This window comes from Desmodus rotundus, chromosome 2 (genome assembly GCF_022682495.2).
Source record: "Desmodus rotundus isolate HL8 chromosome 2, HLdesRot8A.1, whole genome shotgun sequence".
Classification (NCBI taxonomy): domain Eukaryota; kingdom Metazoa; phylum Chordata; class Mammalia; order Chiroptera; family Phyllostomidae; genus Desmodus; species Desmodus rotundus.
Genome location: NC_071388.1, coordinates 148797642 through 148815853, shown reverse-complemented (window position 1 = coordinate 148815853; position 18212 = coordinate 148797642). Strand labels below are relative to the sequence as shown.

Genomic DNA, 18212 nt, shown 5'->3' with positions numbered 1-18212 from the left:
GACTCGACACTAAATCTAAAATAGGTACTCAGTGAATTCAAGGCACAGTTTCCCCCACATTTTAACATCTCTAAAACTGGGATACATTTTATATAATGAATGGTGTCTCACAAATGGTGGCAGTGGGCGGAAGTCACACCATACTTTTCATTTCCTGCACATGTATATATGCACTTGGCTGTAACTATATATATTGTTACTCCAATTTTTTAAGTGCACTCATTGTACTGTAAATGTTGAGGATAATTGTCATTGTAAAATATCTTTAAAAGTATGCACTTTGATTTGATATTAAAATGAAAAATTATTACATATGCAGAAATGTACCAAAACAGAGCTGCAGGGTATACATTTGCTATCGGAAGCAAATACAGTACTCAGTTTTGGAGGAATGACTGCAGTTCTGTGTTCCTTGCAAAGTGACAACCAGCTGCTTTATGGGAACAGAAAAATGATGATACTTACAAGAAAAAGATGTTACACTTTGTTGCTCAGTACAAGTGAAAGAATTGCCTCTTATATGCCAAACAGTGCAACTCAGGGCCAGAGAATTTTCCAGATCTCTCAGAATAGGTAAAATAATTTTCAAAGCAATGATAGACTTATGACATTGATTCATATGTTGTACAGAATGATTTTGAGGCATTTTGTCATAGTTTGTTATAAAATAATGGTGAATCTTACACTTAATAGCATCTTAGATTTGCTAAAATATGGTTGTACGTGTGTATCTTGCTTGCCTGACTGATGATATTGTGAATTTCCTTTATATACAGCTTAATTTTATTCATCTGTAGTTCAGTAAACACGATTCGCAGATTCTTCTTCTGGCTGTGTTTTCTGGTTTTGACTTCATTTAACTCTTTATGTCTTAACGAAAGGAACTACGGTCTGAGGTGGAGCTGGAAGTATTAGGAGACACGGAAGGACTCAACCTGTCATTCACGGCGATCTGTAACAACAACACCTTCTTCCCACACCAGAAGAAATGCTCTCACATGAAGGTGGGAGACACAGTAAGTAGATGGCCCGTAGATGGTCTGAAAAAATATTAGGGTAAGTCAGGAATTCCCTTAATGCACCGAAGCTGGACTTTCCCCTTCAAGAATTTCCTAATTAAGATTTCCTGACACGTAAATGCTTTTGGCAGAGCACATCCCCGTGCGGCTTGGTTTCCTCCCATGCATTTGGGTGGATAGAAGATAATTAGCATTTTCTTTTCCAGGCTTCATTCAACGTGACTGTGAGTATACCAAACTGTGAGAAAAGAAGCAGGCACATTATCATAAAGCCTGTAGGGCTGGGGGATGCCCTTGAAATACTTGTCACTCCAGAATGCATCTGTGACTGTCAGAAAGAAGTGGAAGTGAACAGCTCCAAATGCCACAATGGGAACGGCTCCTTCCAGTGTGGCGTGTGTGCCTGCAACCCCGGCCACATGGGTCCTCGCTGTGAGTGTGGGGAAGATGTCACGAGCACAAATGCCTGCAAGGAGGCCCCGGATTACCCCTCGTGCAGTGGAAGAGGCGACTGCTACTGTGGGCAGTGCATCTGCCACTTGTCTCCCTATGGAAACATTTATGGGCCTTACTGCCAGTGTGACAATTTCTCCTGCGTGAGACACAAAGGGCTGCTCTGTGGAGGTAGGCTACGTCTAAATCCACCTTATTCTGCTGCTAGGCGAGTGTCAAGAAGGGCTCTTCATCTTTTGAAACTTCCACAATTGCTTGGGCATAGTAGATGCTCAATAAATATTTGCTGATCAGATGAGGTGGGTTAATCTTTAGACCTAAGGTAACTGATCTTTTCTTGTATTTTCTTTTCTGGCTCCTACATTCCTTTGGAGCGAGACCACTGCCAATTCAATTTGCATCTCTATTATTATTTCCCAAATAGTAAATACGTAAAAGATGGAAATGCCTTCCCTTTGGTTATTACGCAGACTCCACAAAACTGCATGTAATTTGAACTTCATTATGCTTCAGACTTTTCTGTATCAGGCTGCTGGGCATCAGACCCAAGTCTTAAATGCCTATTACTTTGGAAAACATTAAAAACAAGGCTGTTTAAGGGGCACAATGTCAAGAACAAAGGATACAAAAAGCTTTAACGGATTTTCAGAGCCTTCATTTTCACAAATGTTTTTTAATATCCGTTATGTGATAGGTACTATGTTAGGAACTAGGTATAATAAAGATGGTTTTGATAAGGTAAAAATGAAAATTGTGGGAGTTTTTGAAATTTAGAAAATGTTTAAATGGTAGAAATATTCATGTTCTAATATTCTTTGTAGATATAAAACCACTATAAAGAATACAATATATATAACATGACTACTATGTCATCATTTGGACATATATGTGTGTATATTTAAAGATTATCTATTAAGACAAGATTTACAAATGTGTTCATATCCTCTAAAATGATTGCAGTTGAAGTAGTAAGTGCTGAATTTAAGCTCTCATGTCTTCCCTTTTCACATTGTGTGAGCAGACAGCTTTTCAAAACAGAAAGCCACCATCTTCAGAGAAAACTAAACCAGCTGTGTTTTTCACACTTCAGTGTCAGGGACATATGAAAGACTGATTTCCAGGAAAGGGGGCCCAAGAAAAGAAACCACAAAGTATTCCACACTCTTTGAAAACCCTTAGAAGTTTACCTACATTTTATTTCCTTGCTGCTGCTATTGCTAGCAATAGGTTCCTCTGAGGCTGCCTTCTCTCTTCCCCCAGAGAGTGAAAAATTTAGGGTCTGTTCAGAATGAGACACATTTTTCTCCCTTCTCACTGAAAGGTGCATTTCTTTATTTAATGGGTGTGTTTCCAAACCCACATCAGTCTTCTTTTCACAGTACGTATACAGGACAAAATCTAAAGCCAAAGACTACTGCCGCGTCTTGGAAAGCATATTTTCAGCAGAACCCCAGATTGCATTCCTTATAACAATCTTTTGATAATATATGTGCTCAAAACATTTGAAATTACCTTTCAAAAAATCCTAAGTGTAATCTCATATAACATAATAGCAATACTAACCCCACCTATATTTTACCCTTTAAATCTTAGATCAGAGAGATCTAGGGCAGTACAAATTGCTGAATTGTGTGTGGCAACAGTTCTTCCAGTTTCTTGATGGTCTTTCATTTTATTTCATACCATACATGCAAACAGAAATAAACTCAAAAAACTGGGACTTGGTCTGTGCATTGCAGTTCACGAGGTCTGACGGTAGTACCACTTGCTATCAGATGCAGTGATTGCTAGAGAAATTCTATTTAGAAAATGCAATTATTCCTTCAGTTGGACTCAAAACTTCACCAGTGTCAATTGCCTTCATTCTTTGAGGTAATTTACAATATCCAACCATTACTGTTTCTCAAAGCTATTTCGTGTTTTGGTAACATTGCACAGGATGTTACTCTACTATTAGAATGTCCCTTATTGGAAGATATGATAAAATTAAGTACAATTATCCAAGTTCAACAAGTAGTTACGGAGTACCCATTGTGTGCCCGGCCTTGTGAGTGGACACTCTGTTGTTCACGGCAGGGCCCCGGGTATGCTACGCTTCAGTTCTCGGGTAGGCCTCACTTACTGCACAACCCTGTGCCGCTTCTCCCAGCGGCTGTTATCGCAGTGCTCCTTTCCAGGCCCCTTTTCCATCCATCTGTAAGCACTCACAGATACGGGACTCCACTCCTTTTATTTCTTGCCTAAATTCCATTAGTCTTTTATATTTTGATTGTAAGAGATTAGAAACTCTAATAGGCAAATAAAATCTTCCTGCCAGTATGCACTTACAGTTATCAGTCAGTGGCATTCCAGAAAGATCCATTCCTCTGAAAAGAGCCTGATGCTTTTTTCTTGATTTTTAGTTTTCCTCTTGTTTATACATGAAGCCATTATAAAGGTTTTGTTGTGATGTTATGGACAGGTATTTAAGATAATTAGTTGCTTGTGGATATCAATTAGCAACTTTTGTGACTACGGTGATGGTTTTAGAAGGCCCACAGAAAGGATGGTTTCTTCAATCTTCTTTCAACAAGTCCACAGGATTAGTCAAAGAATATATATGAACGACCCATGGGCATGGACCACAGTGTGGGGATTGATTGTGGGAGTGAGGGGCGGGCTGGGTGGAGGTGGGCAAAGTGGAAAAATTGAGACAACTATAATAGCATAAACAATAAAATATTTAAATTAAAAAATAAAATAAAAAGTGTTAAGAAAAAAAGAAGGAAGGAAGGAAGGAAGGAAGGAAGGAAGGAAGGAAGGAAGGAAGGAAGGAAGGAAGGAAGGAAGGAAGAAGAAAGGGTTTCTTAATTCTGAACAAAGCTCTTGAAAGATATTCCAGGTATCTGCCAACTAATTCTTAGGCAATGATACACTTGGGCATTCTCAAAGCATCTGGAGATGCACATTTCACTTGACAATATTCATAAATCGTATTTATTTTTGAGGATAAACTTCACTATAGCAGTCTCTCCCTATCATGCAAATAAATTTCCTCCTTTGCTGAGGAAGAACAAAAAGCAATTGTAGTTTAGAGGATAACTTACATATAGTAATGGTTTGGCCTAAATCACCTAACTATTCTTAGCTTTGAATTAATTAGTTCAATTATGAATTAAATAGGTTACGAAATGCAATTGGAATATGTCTTAATGTTATGGATGCAGATAAATTTCAACTCTTATCTTTCATTAGCAAACTATATGTCTTTTTAGTGTGTGTAAATATATATTTGTGCTCATACATATTACATATAAATTTCAACTCTTATCTTTTATTACAGATATATGCCTTTAGCATGTATGTATGTTTTTCCTTTAAATATATTTTATTGATTATGCTATTACAGTTGTCCCATTTTTCCCCTCTTTATTCCCCTCCACCCTGCACCCCACCTCCCACAAGCATTCCCCCCATTAGTTCATGTTCATGGGTCGTACATATAAGTTCTTTGGCTTCTACATTTCCTGCACTATTCTTAACCTCCTCCTCTCTATTTTGTACCTACCATTTATGCTTCTTATTCTCTGTACCTTTTCCCCCAACCTCCCCACTCCACCTCCCCTGTAATAACCCTCCATGTGATCTTCATTTCTGTGATTCTGTTCCTGTTCTAGTTGTTTGCTTAGTTTGTTTTTGTTTTTTTTAGGTTTAGTTGTTGATAGTTGTGAGTTTGTTGTCATTTTACTGTTCATATTTTTGATCATCTTCTTTTTCTTAGATAAGTCCCTTTAACATTTCATATAATAAGGGCTGAGTGATGAACTCCTTTAACTTGACCTTATCTGGGAAGCACTTTATCTGCCCTTCCATTCTAAATGATAGCTTTGCTGATAGAGTAATCTTGGATGTAGGTCCTTACATTTCATGACTTTGAATACTTCTTTCCAGCCCCTTCTTGCTTGCAAGGTTTCTTTTGAGAAATCAGCTGATAGTCTTATGGGAACTCCTTTATAGGTAACTGTCTCCTTTTCTCTTGCTGCTTTTAAGATTCTCTCCTTATCTTTAATCTTGGGTAAATTCATTATGATGTGCCTTGATGTGTGTTTCCTTGGGTCCAACTTCTTTGGGATTCTCTGAGCTTCCTGGACTTTCTAGAAGTCTATTTCCTCTGCCAGATTGGGGAAGTTCTTCTTCATTATGTTCTCAAGTAAGCTTTCCATTTCTTGCTGTTCCTCTTCTCCTTCTGGCACCCCTATGATTTGGATGTTGTAATGTTTAAATTTGTCCCAGATGTTCCTAAGCCTCCCCTTATTTTTTTGAATTCTTTCTTCATCCTGCTCTGGTTGAATGTTTATTTCTTCCTTCTGGTCCAAACCATTGATGTGAGTCCTGGTTTCCTTCTGTTCACTGTTGGTTCCCTGCACATTTTCCTTTATTTCACTTTTCATAGCCTTCACTTTATCCTCTATTCTGTGACCATACTCAACCAATTCTGTGAGCATCCTGATCACCAGTGTTTTGAACTGTGCATCTGATAGATTCATTATCTCTTCTTAGTTGCATTTTTTTTTTTGAGGTTTGATCTGTTCTTTCATTTGGGCCTTTTTTTTTTTTTTTTTTTTTTTTTGTCTCAGCACACCTGTTACATAGTAAGGGGAGGAGCTTTAGGTATTTGCCAGGATAGGACAACCAACATCACTGCATTGTGACACTGTATGTTGGGGAGGGGTCCAAGAGGGATCAGTGCCACTTGCTTGGCTCTCAACTGGCTTTCAGTCACTTCCCCGCTACCCACAAGCAAATGCTGACTCCCGGGTGTGCGGTTGGTTTTGTGTATGTTCTAGGACCCTGTGGGTCTCTCTAATGAACTCTTCTGTGAGGGTGGGAGTTTCTCCCTTCGCCTCAACCCCCACAGCATTCTTCGGTCAGAGGTTGTGAGGCTTTATTTCTTGGTGCTGGAAACTTGGCTTGTATGGTCTGTTTCATTCCCCAGTTGTTCCTCCCAGTTTATCCAAACACAAATGTGGGACCGTACACTCCACCAGCCCGCCACCTTGCTGCGAGTCCTCTCAGCCTGGCTGCCCATCTCTGCCCCTCCTACTGGTCTAGATGAATGTTTCTTCTTTAACTCTTTGGTTGTTGGATTTCCATACAGTTTGATTTTCTAGCAGTTCTGGTTATTTTTGTTTTTAAATTTATTGTTGTCCTTCTTTTGGTTGTTCAAGGAGGCACAATGTATCTACCTATTCCTCCATCTTGGCTGAAAGTCTTACATATGTATTTTTGCATATATAAGAATCCAACTTCAAAATCTTTTTGGCTTTCTCCTTTGTTCTATTGTCACAGGAGGGCACAGTTAACCAGGATCTTGGTGATCATGGACAAAGAATTGAACAAAACACACAGAGAGTTTATAGCAGAAAGAGAGCAGATTTATTAAGTGATAGTACACTCCATAGAACATGGGAGGGGGCCCTCTCTGAGCCGAGATTGACCTCAGGGGCTGGAGAGATTCTATTCTTATAGGGCAGATATTTCCTGGCTAGTTTTGGGAGGGTTTTATTATGCATGTACAAGTAGTTACCTTATTTTAAAGCTGCTGTGCATGTGTTCTCTCATGATTTTCCTTGATTGGCCACTGGGGAAGGGGGTCTCACTATGTTAACTTATTATAATGAAGCAGGGGTCATGTAGCATCTTCTTCATGGGTGCATTCATGATTCACCATGATTTGGTGCTTTTCCATTGAGTGGGAACAACCGGTCTTAGAACAGGGTCTCTGTCCTGTATCAATATCCTTTGTCTTAACCCTGGGGCTTAACCTCTGGAGTTTCCTCCTTCCTGACTATCTTCTGCCTTACTATGATTTCCTACCTCAAAGCTCTTCAGCCTAAAGCCAGGACATAAATACAGAAACGTCACTCCCTGCTAGATGAAGGTTTACAAGAGGAAACCCAGAACACTTCTTTGTACAGTGAATATAGTAGTGTCTCCTCTCAGTAAAAACCTGTCTCACTTGTGATTTCTTTTACATATTTTTGGTTTTCAGTACAATTACAGGAGTTTTATTACTGATGGATAATTTTGTTTTCAAGTTCTTCCTACTGAATAGTTTTTAGGAATAAGGATACTAACTTACATTTATTTACTGCTTTTATGGGCCATGAACTATTCCAAACACTGTTACATATTATCTTATATAATCTTAATAATAATCCTATCAAGTAGATATTAATAATTCCTCTTTATTGATGATGGAAACTAAGGCACAGAAAGCTTAAGTAATTTCCCCAAGTTCACTTAGCCAGGAAGTACTTGGGCCAGGATTCTGGCTATCTGCTCTAGATCTTCGCACTCACCCACCACCGCCTCTCCTATGTACCTGTGTGGGTTCACTTATATGTAGATTTTTTTCAGTAAATATTGTAAATGTATTTTCTCTTCCATATGACTTTCTTAATGACATTTTATATTCTCTAGCTTACTTTATTGTGTGAATACACTATATAACACATATACACAACATGTGTTGATTGACTACCTGTGCTATCAATAAGGTTTCTTTCTAGTCAACAGTAAGCTATTACTAGTTAAGTTCTATGGAAGTCAACAATTATATGCAGATTTTCACCTATGTGAGGGGAAAGGGTGTGGTTGGCATCCCTAACCCCTATGTTGTTCAAAGTTTAACTATATTTAACTGCTGACTAGGATGTCCTACAGGTCCCTCAAACGCAACAGAAGCAGAAGTGACCTTGTTTTGTCCACACTCAAAGCTTCTCTTCCTCATCTGCTTCAGAACAGTGTATTCATTCAATAATTAAGCGCTACTCTATGTCAGGCCCCGGGGACAAGGCAGAGGTGAGGCAACTTTCATTCTAGATCAGTGAAAATCTGCACCACCCACTTAGCAGTTCAGTCTGATCACCTGGGGCTATTCATCCCTCTATCTCTTCCTCTCCCCCTCCACCCAGCACCAATCACACCCACATCCTGAGCAGCCCAGCAGTGCCTGATTGCATGCCCTTTCTTCTCCATTCCCAAAGCCCCAGGGTCTTAAATCTTCCTAACTGGTTTTCCTGTCTCCAGTTTGACCCTCTCTACTGATGCCAGGACATTTCTAGACACATATCTATCTGTTCAGGTCTCTCCCCTGCTTAAAATTCCATAACTTTCAGGACAAAAGTTCTTTCTTTAGTCCATAAAGCTTTACGTGATGCGATTTCTGACTTTTTGCAGACTTTCTCTCCTCCCTGCCTCCCCTTCTGCCCCACCCTTGGCCCTATCCACCTGAAACTACCGTGGGTATTAAGCAGGTCACACAATGACACACTTCTGGTATAAATCTATGCGTTTTTTCCTCTGCTTAGAATGCATGTAATTCTCTTCTATCTTCTATCTTTATCATCCACACTCAGCTCAAGCATTACTTCCTCTGGAAACTTCCCCCAGATCTCTAGTCTAATTCGGAAACTCTTCCCCTGTGAATATAATAATTATCACATTGTATTGTATTTAGTAATAGTAATATTTATTTGTCTGTCTCCTAACACTAGACTATAAGCTCAGCGACCTTGTCTTATTTAATTTTGTGTCTTTGTGCCTAATGCAATCTTTGGCACATGATATATGCTCAGTTAAAATTTGTTAAATAAACAAATTTGTTGAGCACTCACTAGATATCTGTAGGACATCTAATGAGTGAATGTAGAGCTAGGAGATTGACACCTCGTCTCATCTGACCACAACCATGGAAGCAGATCTTATTCTTTCTATTTTATAGATGAGGTTTTCATGATCATTGAGCTTGAGTGTTGTAGAGATGGGGTATTTTCCAGGTCTGTCTTGGATCTCTATTCTATGGCACCTTACCTTAAAACAAAATATTGTGAGAGCAAATATCTCCTTTCATCTGGCTATGAATTCTCTTTAATACAACATCAGGTAATCAACTTGGTCTTCAGTTAAGAGGCCAGGTCAATAAATATACACAGCTAGCAAAACATATTCCATAAAACATCTGTTCTCACTGCCTTTTTCTCCCCATTCACACTCATTTTTTTTCTCATTTTTTTCTTCGGTCACTTTGACGATGTTTGAAGGCAAACAGAAAAGATGGTCCCAAAAATTTGAAAGAGGTTTTGACCCTAAGAAACACAGGGCATTTTGTTTTACAGATAATGGCGACTGTGACTGTGGCGAATGCGTATGCAGGGCTGGCTGGACGGGCGAGTACTGCAACTGCACAACCAGTATGGACTCGTGCACCTCTGAAGACGGGGTGCTCTGCAGTGGGCGAGGGGACTGCGTTTGTGGCAAATGTGTTTGCACGCACCCCGGAGCCTCAGGGCTGACCTGTGAACGTTGTCCTACCTGTGGGGATCTCTGTAACTCTAAACGGTAATGTCTCTACTTTCTTCAGTCCCTTTTGTCCATATATTTCATGATGATCAAAGTCATAATAACATTTGATAAACTCAGAGGTCAGATTGCTTTCGCTGGGTTTGGTCTCCAAGCATCCATCAAAATGCATAAGCCCAGTTGGCCCCTGTGATCATCAGCCTGGAACACCAGTCCTTCACTCCCCTCTTTCTCAGTCCTGATTACCCAGGGCCACAATGTCACATTCCTGCTAGAGACCATCGAGGGAAGCTGAGCTGATGTCTCACACTGATAACATCAGATAGCCTCTCGGTTACAAAGCCAGTCACACATAAGGAATACCCTGGGGGTAGACGGAGGACACCTACATTCAGTACTTCCTCAGGGGAAACAGATAAGCTTCTTTCTTATCTAGAAGGTTATAAGCCTAACCTTACTGATTCATTCTTATCTACAGACCCATGGAGGCCAAGAGGCAGAAAGACAATCTTGGCTTTCAGTTTCTTTCCTCTTCTTTACCAATTATGCTCTTTGGCATCTTCCTTTGGTTGTCATTCTGTATAACTATTGGGGTTTATATTTCCTTTTATACCATATGAACAACAACAAAAACAGCACATACTTTCTTATTCTTCAGAAAAGAAACTATTTCTTTGGTTGGCAGCTAACTTCTTAATGGAAGTGGGGCAACACTTGTAGGTTAAGTGAAACAAGTCTCCCAATTGGCTGTTAGTGACATCAGTGTATGATGCATTGTGCAGCCAAGATGTTTAAACAGCTCATATTTTCATTAACTCTGGTACCCAAAGCGGTGGCATTTGCATTTCCAACATGAATGAAGAAAACCCACATTTGCTCAGTGGTTACTCACCATTCAGGTGTTAAAACTTCCTTCACTGTGCCCGGACATATGCCAAGAGGATGGGGACATAGACTTATCTGAATAGAATTTAATGTAAAATGTCTTTTTAAGTTGTCTCTTCTATTATTTTTATATCTTGTCTTCTGTGTAAACATGACTCAATCTCAAATCTGGTTCAGAAGATAAGCAATGAATAATCAAAGTAGTTTAAATATGAGGAATCGGGTTGATTGCAGCGATCTCTGTGGTGTTCATGTTAGTTTGGGAGCGAGTCCATGCTTCCATTTGTTCATTCCCGCATTCATTACAAGGAGGTGCACGGTCGTGTGCCAGGAACCGTGTTAGGCCATGGACATGGAGTGATGACTAAAACTGTTATAGCTCCTACCGTCACTGGTGCTGAGAATCTAGTGGGAAAAGCACATATTTTTTTAAGTAATCATGATTAGGGTACTGAAAACATCAGGGGGAACACTTTGTGAAAGTATGTGATTGTCTAACCACTATGCTGTACACCTGAAACTAATACAAAATAATATTGTATATAAACTGTAATTGAACAATAACATTTAAAAAACAAAAGTAATTATGATGACACCCGGGCTTACAATAGGAGATATATAAGGTGCTTTATGGCAGAAACTCCATGCGTGGCAGGAGACAGGCCCGTCAGACTGGCCTGGCAGCCGTCAGCGAGACGCACAAAGGGGCAGAGGGTCCCAGGGCTTCCACCATCTCCAGCAACACCCTGCAAAGCCACCCCAAATAAATAAAGAACTTAGGTAAATGCAATATGCATACAATGCAAGGAAAGTTTCAGACAAGACTTCTATCCCCACTTCCACATAGATTGCTGCTCTCAAGCCCTTCCTTCAGAGGAACTCAGAGGCATCCACTGTAAGGGAACTAACTGGTAAGAGTCGTGGAAGACTTGCCTAAGGAAGTGAGGTTTCAGCTGAGATGTGACAAGACATGGCTGAGGGCGGGGAACGTACACTTAGAAGAGTGTGCATTTCCATGGCCGGGGAAGAGAGAGGCACCATGCCCACAGTAAGAAAACTCTTCCTGTATTGGCTTGCTCCACATACCATCTATTTGTAAAGTGATTTTCAGCATAAGGTTAATTCAGGGTCCAAGTTTTACTTTGTTATATAGACATCATTACAATAACGTAATTTCTGGGCTATGCTCTTAGAAATACACTTTTCTGTAAGTAGCGATCTTTTATTAAAATGCCTGCGTTAATGAGGATCCAGGCTGTAATCTCAGCTTTTGAAAATACCCCTGTCACTGTTTGGATTAACTTAAGAGAATCATAGAAAAGTGAATTCTTTTTTTCAATAATCATTCATGACATATATGAGTTCTTGTATGGACCACTTCTGTTAAGAAATTCAAACTTTGTCTAATCTATAATTACATTTCAGCAGCATAAACTCTTCCCAGGAAAATCAAAAATGAAAACATAACTAAATCAAATACCAAAATAATTAGGAGGCTTTTTAATTGACTTTTTTTTTTAAGCTTAAGCCATCATTAGAGATAAATGAGGTTACTAATTATTATCAAGGCTGGCTCAGGGAACATTGATTACTGAGTGGAAATCAGAATAAAGCGGCTTCCTCTTGGACATCACCCAACTATCTTCTGAAAGTAACAAAAGGCACTGTCCTGTAGGAGACACTCCTATAGCATAAATCACCGCTACAGCAGTAAAGCAATATCCCAGCTGCCGACGTGAACTGATAAACTCTGTTGAATGATGTTCACAGGAGCTGCATTGAATGCCACCTGTCTGAAGATGTCCAGGCCCGAGAAGAATGTGCTGACAAATGTAAACTAGCTGGCGTGACCATCAATGAAGAAGAAGGTTCTCCTTGTCTTAAACCTCTTTCCTTTTCTTTACATAGTTCCTGAGAGGCAGAAACTCTGTGCTACAATTTTGGATGTTCGGTAGCTTGACTGCATTTGTACCACAGCATTAGTTCACTCATTCTAGTTATTAAAGGGAAATGTATTCCATAAGGCTAAATCTTGATGGTTGGTGATACAAGAATTTTTAAGTCAAGGCTATTTCATTTGACTTCAGCTCTGTTTGCAAGTTCACCTCTGCTTACAAATGCAATTGTAGAGAATTCCAGAACGCTATATTGTTTGAATTAGAAAGAAGAACCTTGAAGACAAGTCTGAATGTTAACCCCCCAAGCCTGAAACCGTCCTCTATCATCTGATTGCCTTACTTCAAAATAGGACAGTGCAGGGTGTAGCTTGAGTTTCTTGATAAGCCCTCAGACACCAGGCAGTTGCTGGGGTCCCATTAGGGACCACTTTTCCTCCCCCCTCTGAATGCTTTCACTCCCAACTTTCCACACATGAGCATTGCATGACCACCCTTAACTCCCCATTGTCTCACCCCCAAATACCAGAAGAGCCTGTTACCTTTAACTGCTTAGCAATCCCTGCTCTTGCTTTTCGCCTGTCATTTTTAAATGTAATGATTTTTTTTACTGGCAAATTGACATCTCAAATATTTAAATGGGCGGTATTTAGCTGGGAAGGCCATTTAAAAGATAATTTGTGAGCATTAAAACCAAGAAGATGACTGACTGCTCCTGAAGGGACAGTCTGGGGGAACGGGTTTTTCCGTCATCACAGACCCTCTGCATTATCCCGCTGCTCCGAGAACAGCTGCTCGGCGCGCTTCAGAGGGCCACCAAGACGTATCTCAGGAGGAGTGGCATAATCAAGACACTAATTCACGACCCTCTAGGATATGTGTCTGGAATAGAGGGAATTAGAATACAAAAATTAATCCATTTTCAAGGAGAAATAAGTTAGTGACATTTATATTGTTTTGAAAATTACCTATATTGTTTCGAAATTGAGATTTCTGACTGTGCACAGTTGAGTAACCCCATACAGAGGGTACGATTAGTGCTCATAAAACCCCTCGTCTGCATTTCTTCCGTTAACTAAAGAAAAATATGTCAAATAGCTGTATATTGGACAAAATGGTGTGTACCTTATACTAATAACAAAGGCAAGGTACCCCAAAAGCACTGAGTAAAGTGGCATTCGTGGCCTGTCCACATTCGTAACTAGCACAAAGTCTCCGCATATCATTCTGGCTTCATTTCACAGAAAACATCTGGGATATACTGAGCATGCCCAAGAAATGATTGAAAATTGTAGGAAATGCCCTGCAAATTACTAGAACTCAATTCAGTAGCAGCATGGGAAATCTAATATGCTGAAGGGAAAAAAGGGAGTGAACCTTGGAAACATGTAAATCAGGAACAGGGAATTCCTATATTTAAAAACAGTTTTCTCAGTACATTATCATAAATGCTTGGATTTGAGATGAAGACTAGGTCTCAAGTGGCATTTAAAATATTTGCATTATTTTTTGTGTAATTGACTAAATTATCTTCAAGAAAGGGGAATGCAACTATTTCTAACTCAGAAGTTGAAAATAATAATTGGATTACTAATACAATTTAAAAACACTAATCTTGATGAATTTGAAAAAGATATGTAATTGTCAGCCTGTAAATTGGAAAGTCACTTTTGTAATGAGCCTGTTTATAAGTCCTATTTCAAGTTACTCGCCCAGTTATGCTATTGATCAGATCTCCTTGGAATTATCACAACATATTTGCTCTTCCACACGGTATTTTATCAGCTCACCCTCCCCAACAAAGACATGGAGAATAAAATGAGTATAACTTTATAATCCGAATAAATTGTTCCCCAACTGCTCAGTGATGACTTGTGAGAGCATTTCTAAGGATGTGTGGTTTAACTTTATTCAATTCACTTTACTGAAAGAGACATCATTAATTTACTCCAACATCCATGTACTCAGAGCGTCGTTGCTCACGGTGTGTTCCATGTGTTCCATCAGATGCTAATTCTGAAAGTGCTGAACAAACAAAATAAATCTCCATGGTCACATACATTTTGGAGATGGGAAGCTAAGCCTTTTGTTTTCTTGAAGAACTCCTGTGAGTTCTTTTGCACATTAATTTACACGTGCATTGCAAATTTTCAGGAGAGGCAAAGGGAAGTTGCTGTGTGATAAACACAGTTTTCTAAGTACTCAGTCTTATCTGACCACAGAACCCTTTTTTTTTTCCTCCTTGGGAAACTTTTCTCTGAAAACTACTGACTTGGCCCTGGAGCAGAGGTCTTAGACACATAATTATCTTGGTTCAGTGGTACAGACGGTTTATATTTTCCCCATTTCTCCTGGACCTTGCTAGACCTGGGCCTCCTCACCCCCATTCTCACATTTCTTCCTTTCTGTCTAAGTATGATTTCCTGGACTGCCTGAGATCTTATTTTCATTGTATTATTCTAGAACAGCTCTGCTGGCACTCAGAAAGGTGGGTAAAAAAGAAAGTTTCATTTCTTAGAAACAACAAAAGAAAACCTTAGCAGCTAATTATGCAAATCTCCAGCCCAAGCTGGACCCTTTCATTATGCATTCAATAATACCATTTTACAGTAATACCCAAACACTGTAAAACAGGCCACGTCTAGAGTTGGAAGCGTCATGAAAAGGAGTGGTGAATTAATTAAAGTAAGAAGGGAGTCATGACTTAAAGGTCATATTAGCAGTTCCATTAAAACTTAAATAATCCTGGCCAAGTAAACTAAGCCTCCCTGTGCTTCAGTGTAGCTATTTAAAAGAAAATAAAAAAGCAGGATTAATATTACTGAAAAGATTGTTCAGTAATAAGCTCTCCACACATTTTCTACCTGAGAATAAAATGTTCCATTAAGTAAGCTGGAGAGGAACAGAGTGGGTGTACACTGTCGTGGTGGAGAGAAGGAGGGAAGGAAAAAAAACAGCGAACAGGAAAAGGCATATTATATTCCCCAAGACCTTATGAATCTTAGTTCATCGGAGGGCCTTGGCAGGCAGACATGCGCTGAAGGCCATCTAAGAAATGACTAAAGTATGAATTATATATATGCAGGTCTGTTGCTATCAAACGTGAAATAATACAAATTTCATTAATCAACTGTTGCCTGGAGGTTCCCAAACGTCTTAATCAGAACCACCTTATTAAAAATACTATTAAACAACTCACTAAAATACAAATGCCCCTGCATACCACTGATCTGTCAAATCGAATGCCCGGGGTGGATCTCTGTAATCCATATTTTCAGAACTCCCAGGTGATTTAGATAATCATGAACATTTGGGAATGACCAAATGAGAATGGTGTGTAATTAGATATCTTGTTTTTGGGGGGTGGGGACTTTTTAAATCTTTATTGTAGTTTTCCATTACCATTTAGCCACCTTATATTCCCTTCCACCAGCAATCACCACACTCTTATCCATGTCCATGAGTCCTTTTTCCTTTCTGCTCAATCCCTCCAACCCTCAATTCCCCCACTAGCTGACATCCTGCTCTCCATCTACGAGTCTGTCCCCATTTTCCTTGCTATTTCAGTTTGTTCATTAGATTCCATATATGAGTGAAATTATAAGGTATTTGTCTTTCTCTTACAAGCTTATTTCACATAGCATAATGTTTTCCAGGTCCATCCATACTATTGCAAGGGGTAAAATTCTCTTCTTTTTTATGGCCCAGTAGAATTCCAGTGTGTAAATGTCCCATAGTTGTTTTATCCACTCATCTACTGACAGGCACTGGGGCTGCTTCCATATCTTGGCAACTGTGAATAACGCTACAATGAACATAAGGGTGCTTATGTTCTTTCTAATTAGTGTTCAAAGTTCCTTTGGATATATTTTTTCCAGAAGTGGGATCACTGGGTCAAAAGGCAGATTCATTTTTAATGTTTTGAGGTATGTCCATACTGCTTTCCACAGTGGATGCCCCAGTCTACAATACCACCAACAGAGCAAAAGAGTTCCCCTTTCTCCACATCCTGGTCAGCACTTATTGTTTGTTGATTTATAGATGATGGCCATTCTAACTGGTGTGAGATGGTGTCTCGTTGTGGTTTTACTTTGCATTTCTCTGATGATTAGTGACACTGAGCATCTTTTTATATGTCTATTGGCCATCTGTATGTCCTCTTTGGAGAAGTGTCTATCCAAGGCCTTTACCCATTTTAAAATTGGGTTATTTAGGGGGGTTTTGGGCTTTTTTTTCCTGGTGTTGAGTTTTGTAAGTTCTTCATAAATGTTGGATATCAACCACTTATCAGGTATATCAGTGAATATGTTCTCCAGTTCTGTGAGCTGTCTTTTTATTTTGTTCGTGATTTCCTTTGCTCTGCATAAACATTTGGGAATGACCAAATGAGAATGATTTGTAATTAGATTGCTTAATATTCTTATGTACACAGGTGCTTCTAATACATTCATAAACACTTCACTTAAATCTATCATCTGAAATTTTATTAATAATACTAAATATTTTACTAGTCCCTGTTTTCATAGATAATACAGGCATACTTCTCACAAACCCTGACATGAAGTTTTTATCTTAGACATTAAATGCAAACCTACTTAATATCTCTATCTTTCTATGGCTATGACATTGCTGAATGAAAAAACAGCCTATTTTTTTGTTAGCATCAGAGCAACACATATAGATTCTCTTTCATTGAAACTTTTTTATGTTGAAGCTAATGAGAAAACCTACAAGTTTAGCAAGAGTATGTCCAAGATTCTCTGGGACAGTCCCAGTTTTAACATTCTGACCCATTGTGTCATAGTACACTTAGATTGGATGTGTTCTAACTTTTAGGTTAATAACAAAACTCATTCTATTTACAGGTTTCAGTAAAAATGTTTATGTAACTGTATCATGAAAAGTCTCCAACTTATAAGATAGGAAAACTTTAAGTAAGTTGTTTTTTAACTGGGAAAATGCTACCTAATTTTGGCATTAGTACCAGACCACTAGAATCTTTGACAAATAGTGTTAATATCTTGGATTGACCATTTTTCTCTCTTTTTAATTTTTGATATGACATTAATTTTCTGCCTCTTGAATTAGCTAAGTAAGAAAATAATTTCTATTTGGAAAAGATTTAAGGAAAACTGGATTGTTTTGTTTTGTTTTTTAATTAAGAAAGAGGCTATGCTGAATGGTTAAGCAAACTGTCATCCCAGGTTTCTTTTATCTGAGCTTTACTTTTATCCTGCTGGCCCCTGAGCTACACAATACTTCAGTCTTCATTCCTTAATATTAATTTATATTTACTGTTGTGACTTACCTGGCTAGCAATCTTGGCTATGCCATTGTGGGAAAGGCCCCCACAGAAGTATCAGCATCTGTTTGCACTGTGTAATCTCTTTCTGAAATGTAATCTAGGCTTCCTCCCAGATGCTTGCAGCCAAGAGGAACATATAGCCCCCACATTACCATAGTCAGGACCATTCTTTTCCCAAGACAGCTAAGCATACCTGCCTTGAAGTATTTCACTCTATTGAAATCCTGCCCCCATTAGTTTGATGGGTGCATTTGATGGTCAGTCCTGATTGACCACACCTGGAACTGTTTTTCTGGAATGTGAGTAGAAACT

General features: G+C 39.1%; 1 protein-coding gene across 4 annotated transcripts in view; it reads left to right on the top strand.

Annotated features, from left to right (window-relative positions):
- ITGB6 (integrin subunit beta 6) overlaps positions 1–18212 on the top strand; it is a 162514-nt gene that overhangs the window by 112408 nt on the left and 31894 nt on the right. For all 4 annotated transcript variants that reach the window (XM_053918719.2, XM_053918718.2, XM_053918720.2 and 1 more), the window contains 4 exons: positions 882–1016; positions 1226–1643; positions 9632–9854; positions 12471–12568. In XM_053918719.2, the coding sequence (XP_053774694.1) occupies positions 882–1016; positions 1226–1643; positions 9632–9854; positions 12471–12568 (874 nt within the window). The remainder of the gene's footprint in view (positions 1–881; positions 1017–1225; positions 1644–9631; positions 9855–12470; positions 12569–18212) is intronic.